The 7541-nt window shown below is 43.7% G+C and overlaps 1 protein-coding gene across 2 annotated transcripts in view; it reads right to left on the bottom strand.

Annotated features, from left to right (window-relative positions):
* Positions 1 to 399: 399 nt before the first annotated feature.
* The window catches only part of EXTL1 (exostosin like glycosyltransferase 1), a 48362-nt gene continuing 41220 nt past the window's right edge, over positions 400 to 7541 (bottom strand). For both annotated transcript variants that reach the window (XM_026702567.2, XM_087939661.1), the window contains 5 exons: positions 5483 to 5572; positions 4389 to 4475; positions 3169 to 3329; positions 2554 to 2725; positions 400 to 840 (listed from right to left, as the gene is read on the bottom strand). In XM_026702567.2, coding sequence (XP_026558352.1) covers positions 652 to 840; positions 2554 to 2725; positions 3169 to 3329; positions 4389 to 4475; positions 5483 to 5572 — 699 coding nt within the window. In that variant the 3' untranslated portion in view covers positions 400 to 651. The remainder of the gene's footprint in view (positions 841 to 2553; positions 2726 to 3168; positions 3330 to 4388; positions 4476 to 5482; positions 5573 to 7541) is intronic.

Raw genomic sequence — 7541 nt, 5'->3', positions numbered from 1 at the left:
CAAGGAGAAGCATGCCCTTTTAACAGAGCAGCATGGTCCTGAAGAAAGATTTTCCTCCCTGCATCGGTCAACTATTGGACAAAAAAGGTGGCCTGAGGACACCATGATTTCAGCATATTCAGATTGTTTCACCTTCCCAAAAGACATCATGTTTTACTCTTTTTTAAAAAAAATTCTGCCTCTGCTGAGAAGCAGGGAAATAACAAGCAACTTGAAAATACATCTTTTGTTTGATTTCACCACCTGCAATTCTAGCTAATGGTCAGGAGAAGCCAATGTAGATTAGGCCCTACAGGTTTTGAAACAATATTCCCCATCCGTGTCAAAACACCAAAGCCAGTAAATATTTCTGTCTCTGATCTGAAAAGAGATGGCTACCCAAGGCACTCAAGAAAGAGCTGTTTTGTGCAAAACTTTATTGATACTGGTAAAACCCAATAAAGACTGAACATTCCTCTGGTACCACCCTGGCTACCAGGGAGACTTTCCACTTTTTAAAATCCAAAGTTCGAAGGGCATCGGATGCAGTGAACCCACCCCAAAATCCGGCAATAGCGCCAATAGCCTAGAGCAAGCAGTGAGTCCAGCATGGCTGGTGTCGTCTTCTCCAAGCACTTTCCCAGAGAGCAGCAGTGGGCTTTCTCCCCGGAGCTAGTCCCTCTCCAGTTGCCGGTACTTTTTCCGTAGCACAGAGACCTGATCCTTGAAAAGCACTGGGTCCAAGCGGAACTGCGAATGCACCAGAGGCATGTAGCCAAACCAGGCAGCAAAGCGATTGACACACTCCTGGCGTTGAGCGAAATGCAGGCTGCTGTTGGATGGGGCTGCACTTTTCAGGAGCTTCAGAAACCGAGAGAAAGAGATCGAGCATCATTATGACGGATGTTTAGATATATATAGATTTTTATCGCACCTTTATTACTTTATAAATAATTCAATATACATTATACCCCTGCTTCTTCCCATTTTCCACACAACAGTCCTATGAGGTGAGTTGGGCTGAGAGTTCAAAGTCACCCAGCTAGCCTTCATGTCTCAGACGGGACTAGAACTGACAGTCTCCTGGTAACTGATCCAGTTACCCAATCGGCTTTCATGCCTAAGGTGGGACTAGAACTCAAAGTCTCCTGATGATTGGCCTAAAGTCACCCAGCTGGCTTTCATGCCTAATCCTATTAATCCTCCAATCCTTCCTTTCACCCATCTCCTTCTACTTATGACTGTATGACTGTTTCCTAGTATGATTTGATTGCTTATTGTACCCTATGACTATTATTAAGTGTTGTACCTGATGATTCTTGACTCTTGACGAATGTATCTTTTCTTTTATGTACACTGAGAGCATTTGCATCAAGACAATTTTCTTGTGTGTCCAATCACACTTGGCCAATAAAGAATTCTATTCTTTTACCTAAGGCAGAACTAGAGCTCATGGTCTCCTGTTTTTTAGCCAACACCTTTACCATTACACAAAATGACTTTCATTTCAATTTCAGGCACATTGTTAAATATTGAAATTCTGAATTGACAACAAGTACAACTGCCCTGTTTTGCTTTTCATAGTGAGTGCTTCCTTGTACCAAAGCTCATACAGTTTTTTAATTCAAATTCTGGATAAGGATGAGAAAAACAATAGCTACCTTTTACTGTTGTTTTTCAACAACTGGCTTTGAGAGGTGAACTCCTTCTAAATAGGGAGGTTTTCACATTTCTGTGTATCATCCAGCTGCCATAAAAACTTCATGTATATACCCCTATCGAAAAAGTGCTCTTGGCTCACAGGTTCTCCACACTGGACAATTAACTCAGGTTCAAAAGAGCCACATGGACCTCTCTGCTAGGTATGGATTCCAAAGAGTAGCACAAATACGGATGGTCAATCTGCTATCCTTTAAATCGGTGTGTCAATTCCCACCGTCAGTAGCCAATATTGCTATTATGGAAATGAAATCCTCACACCTCCAGAGGACACCAAATGGGAGAAGGTTGGCCTAAGTCAGTGGTAGCTAACCTTTTCGTGTGCACTTGCATGTCAGCACCCAGAAGGCAATGCGTGTGTCCCCCATGCCCCTACACGTGAGCGTGCAATCCACCCCTCCCACGCCACCCACTTATCTGCACTGCACCTCCCAGCTGATTTTTGGCCCATTTGAGGCCTTTTTTGGCCTCCCAGAGGCTTGAGGAAAGCTTCTGCAGGCTTTGCAGGCCGAAAAATGAGCCCATTTCATCACTTCCGGTATTTCCGGAAATACAGGAAGTGACTCAACGGGCTCATTTTTCGGCCTGCAAAGCCTCTGGGAGGCCGAAAAAGGCCTCAAACAGGCCAAAAATCAGCTGGGAGGTGCGCGCATGTGCAGTGAGGGTAGTTTGCCTGCAGCTGGCGTGTTGGCACAAATGGCTCTGCGTGCCACCTGTGTACCATAGGTTCGCCATCACAGGCCTAAGTCATATTTAAAGGGCGTCAAGAAGTTTTGGAGGAAAAAACCTTCAAGACAGGAATAATTCTTTCCCTTTTCTCCTCTGCCCCTTTGGTTCCCATGCGTGTCTGCCTACCTGCTGAGGTGGGCTCTCCCTGAGATGTTTCTTCTGGGTCACTTTGATGGGGGGCAATTTGGTTACAGCAGAAACCAAAAAGTTCATCAATATGTCCTCACAGTTGGCAATCCGATCAACAAAGCTCCTTAGTTTAGCGGGCAAATAGTTGCTGAAGAGGCTGTGATAGTACCTGTGGAAGGGAAACGCAAAGGTTGGGCAGAAAGAAGATCCCTGCAGAAATGTGTAGGCCTCCCATCCTCAACCTGCTCCCTCCAGGTGTGTCTTCTGCACCACAATCTGCTTTTTTTAATCATCCCAGAATGCACAATTTAGAATGTTCTGGTTGAATATTAGGCTACTTCTAACGTGTCCCAAAGGTGCTTTTTCAAGAGGCAACTGGACTTTCTGGTTTTTCTTTGAAGATGTTTCACTTCTGAAGAAGCTTCTTGGAGGAGAAGCGAAACGTCTTCAAAGAAAAACCAGAAAGTCCAATTGCCTCTTGAAAAAGCACCTTCGGGACAGCCATATGTCAGAGAGACATCCACGGGGATTCCAGCACTGAGCAGGAAGTGGATTTGATTGCCTCAATGGGCCCTTTCCAACTCAAGGACGCTCTTCAGTCAGGAAGGGTACCTGTGGTAGAATGCCGCGGCAGTGAGAACCATAGAGAACTCGTTGGTCCATTTTGAAGTGTAGCTCCACTGGTTCTTGCTCGTATCCCAAAAATGGCTGCGCATTGGGAAGCCTACAATCCGGTCGGGGAACTTTCTCCATACAACAAAGGCAAAGTCAACCTAAAAGGTAAGGAAGAGAACAGGGAAACAGTTTGAGGAAAGAGAATCTTTCGCCAGAAGGCTTCAGATTGTCTACATGTCTTCTACTTTCGAATTATATTCCTTCTTTTTTTCCCGAGGAGCATAATCTCTAGAGCAAGGGATATCCAATCTTGGCAATTTTAAGACCTATGGACTTCAACTCCCAGAGTTTCTCAACCAGAATGGCTTGCTGGAGAATTCTGGGAGTTGGTGTCCACAGGTTCTTAAAGTTGCCAAGACGGGACACCGCCTGCTCTACATGTTAGCTCATGATAGTAACGATATCCATAATTTGTATCCGGTTAGATAACTTCTGTGATCCAGAAATTTCTAGAATTCCTACTGCTAGTCATGCTGATGGGGCATTCCAAAAGTAGTAATGAAAGTTGTCAGGTTGGGAAAGTTTCACCCATTCTCACCAGCAGTGATTCTCTAGGATCAGCCACAGTCTCTGCTAGCCAGTTCTGGAGATGGCACCAATTAAAGCTAGAACCTTTTGCAAGCAGACCATGCAAAGATTACTCATCGTTCCCTTTCCAGATCTAAACAAGCATTTTACAATGGGGAATCAGAATTGGATAACTAAAAGACAACAGAATTCCATATTTTAGTCTATATATGTAATTCCTTTCCCCCTATTTTTCTATGTCGACCAATTTACATTTCAATCATTTCATTTACAATGCAGGTATATAAATATGTAGGCTTACAACATATGCTTTGTCAAATAGGTTTGTGTGTGTGTGTGTGTAAAGAGAGGGAGGGAGGGAGTGGGGGAGAGAGAGAGGGAGGGAGAGAGAGAGGGAGAGGGTGGGAGAGAGGGAATGAGAAAGAGGGAAGGAGAGAGAAAGGGAAAATGGTGTTTCTCAAGGATCCCTAAGTCCCTCTGAGCCAGGATAGCTGCAGCAGTGGACAGACTGTTTCTCAACTGTCCCAGGTTCTAGGCCTTGCCCTGCGTTTAAGTAGTCATATGTCCCTTCCTGTATGCAAAGTCCATGGCTACAACACAAGTAGAAAGATTCTGGAGAACCTCCTCACCTCACTGGTTGAAAGGCTGGCATATTCATCAAGGCTCAATACAGCATCCGTCCCAATAGCAGAATAAGGCAAAAACCGTTCGCTGACCTGCAGGAGTAGAAACAAGAAACAAAAAAGTTGACCTTCTGTCACCCCTTCAAGAAAGAGCCAGAGAAGGAAATCAAAGTCATGTAAAACAATGCTACTTTTATTGCAAAGATATAGGAGAGCCAGCTTGGTCTCTAGTGGTTTAAGGTACCAGGCTAGAAACCAAGAGTCTGTGAGTTCTAATCCCACCTTAGCTATGAAAGCTGATTTGGTTGACCTTGGGCCAATGGTCCTCAGCCCAACCCACCTCACAGAGTGGTTGCTGCAGGGAAAATAGGAGGAGGAAGGTGTGCTCAATATGTTCTCCGCCTTGAGTTATTTGTAAAATTATTAAAAATGGGAGAGAGAGAGAGAGAGAGAGAGATGATAGAGAAAAGGTGGGATAATCTTACAAGTCTGAATGCACTTTCTCCCTCTCCGTCTTATCTTTGTGAGAACTTGGGGTGGACTTGTCTGAGATGTTTCCTCAGGTTACTTTTCTGCTTTCTTTCTGCTGTTGGTAACTATTTCCTCCCACCAGGATACTTCTTTTGAAAATTGGAGAGCAAGAAAAATCAAGAGGAAGATTTACTCTTGTCCTTATGTTGGTCTTTTGTTGAGTGTTTGGAAAATGCACATTGAAGGATGTGCATTTGAAGGATCATTCAACTGGCTTTGAATGATAGGTGAACAAGGGTGTTTAGAAAGCTGGATTCCTGCTGGAATGTGGGTCTCAGCTGATTTTTGCCCAGGTCTTTCCTTCCTAAAATGTTTTCCATGACAATTGCAACCACAATCTGCAAAACTGACAATGGCCCACAAATTTTATGTATTGTAATTTTAGTATAGTTAGACCATGTATAATTGACCGACTGGATTTTTATCATAGATTTTAGTTATTATTTATTATTTTATACTAGAATTTTTTAAACTGTATATTTACTGAGTGTTTTTATTTGTTCTGGTCTCTGGTCTATGACTGTAATAAACTGAACTGAATTGAAAACTGAATCTCCATGGCCTCTTACCTTGTTGCTGCTTAAAATGACAGTCAAGGGAACTGTGGTTGGCGGCCATTTCTGTGGTGGTGGCTTCTCACAGTTCCATAAGACTAAAATCTGTACGAGAAACAGAAATGCTAGCTGAAACGTGCAGCAGAACAACTTTCTTCATTTTGTGGACCCATGCATATTTGTTTGTTCCTTCTGCAACTTTATCTGGCCACCCATCTTAATCAATTAACTCTGGGCAGCCAACAAGGCTTGCAAACAAAAACATACGTATTTAAAAGAATTAAAAGATGCCAGAGAAAAATAACCAATTGCTCAATTCATTGCAGAGCATAGCATATAAACAAATCAAGTCTTGCTAGCATCCTGGCTCTAAATTCAGAAGGGAAAGCCAGATTTATAAGGCCTTTCAAAAGGCACGAAGTGGGTTTAGGTGAAGAGGTAGAGAGATACTTCATTTTCTCCAGAAACGATATCATCCCGAAGCCCCAGATTCCCCTAAAAATCAGACTGGATTTTTTTAGGGGCAGGGGGAGCTTTTAGGAGTTAAACGAGTGCCTTAACTCCATCCACTTCTTGTAACCCACCAACAAAACTCCAGAAAACAAGCAAAACCGCTGAACTTTCTCCCTGACATCAAACCTTCCTGCTCACTCTCTAACGCCAACCAAATTCCAACTCAGGCTAGAGGAAAAAATGTTCATCTAAGGTGTTATAAGCAAGCACCCTCTCTCATCGACAGCAAGACCCACGCTTCTTAGCCAACCGGGCCTATTGGCAGCCTGCTTGGGGATTATGGAAGCTGAAATGCATCTTTGGGCATCCTTGGGTTGGAGTTGGACTGGGTACCGTAAAGAGGCAGAAGACAGAATTTCATGAAGACGATCTTAAAAGCACGTTTTTGGTTTCTGCTGCAAACACCTCCAATGGTACGTCTCCTCCCCATTAGTGGGAAAGAACAAAGCCCATTGGCACAGAACCTCATTGAAAAGGGCAGGAGCCGTGCCAAAGCCCAAGAGCTCTGCTTATTTCTATGGGTCTTATATAAGAAAACACGCAGACGACTCTTGTTGCGCTAAATCTGCCTTGTTTGAACTGTGCTGCAGTACAAACAGTACCTCCTGCACGGATCCTCAAAGCCGCCCTCTTTGGGGTGGTCTTTTGGTTTTGTCTCATCACCAGACTGCCTCGGGAATTTCAGCTTGTACAATTTTCCTCCCCTGCTTGGCAAGCCGCCCCAATTCCCCCTGCTTTTAAACGGCAACTGGGGTTTGGAAGCAAGTATTCCACTGTGCAAATGCTGCCACATTTTGGCTCCGGAAGGTTGTTCTCAAGCCAGCATTTTAGGTTCATAGGAACGGTTGACCCCAAAATCTTAATGGTTTCCTGCAGCAAATCTAAATTATACAACCAAGGAACAGCTAAAAAGTTGCTCCAGTAAATGAATTTCATATTTGCTTGTCATAAGGAAAACTGCAGAGACGTTGATCTTTCTTAATGAAATTTTCCCACTTGATATATTTGAGATCTTTCTCCTAAACCGTTTCCTAGGTGTGTGGTGTGAGTCCTTTTAGCAGCAGCACTGCGAACATGAAAAGCCCGCAACTATGAAGCTCTTATATTTTCAGCATACATGTTTTGGGGCTTTGCCTTTCCTTCCCTATCCTATTTCCAGGGCACAATGGGCTGTGTTGTTCCATTTTTGTCCCCATAAAACCAGGCTGTGCAATTGAGAGACAGACAAAAGACATTCATATACTGATGGTGTACTAAAACGAGACTTGCAATTTCTCTATCGCTTTCTTTCATTTGGAAAGAGGTTTCTGTTTTCTTGCCTTATTCCCTGTTGCTTGAGAATTCCCTTCCAAGTTTTCTTTTGGAGCATTGGTGGAATGGCGGAAGATACAAACGATTAAGCGAGGATCTCACATAACCGTGACCTCCAACTTTCAACTTCCTGCCGTCTTCCCCATTGACTTTGCTTATGGGAAACTGGTAGGGAATGTCAGAAATTACAATCATACGATAGTGGGGATGCTGCAAATGCTGGAACTCCAAGGACTGGTCATAAATCCCC

The sequence above is a fragment of the Pseudonaja textilis genome, chromosome 10 (assembly GCF_049901715.1).
Source record: "Pseudonaja textilis isolate UNSWEBS1 chromosome 10, rPseTex1.2, whole genome shotgun sequence".
Lineage (NCBI taxonomy): Eukaryota > Metazoa > Chordata > Lepidosauria > Squamata > Elapidae > Pseudonaja > Pseudonaja textilis.
Note: the sequence above shows the minus strand (reverse complement) of the source record. Positions and strands in the feature narration are given on the sequence as shown.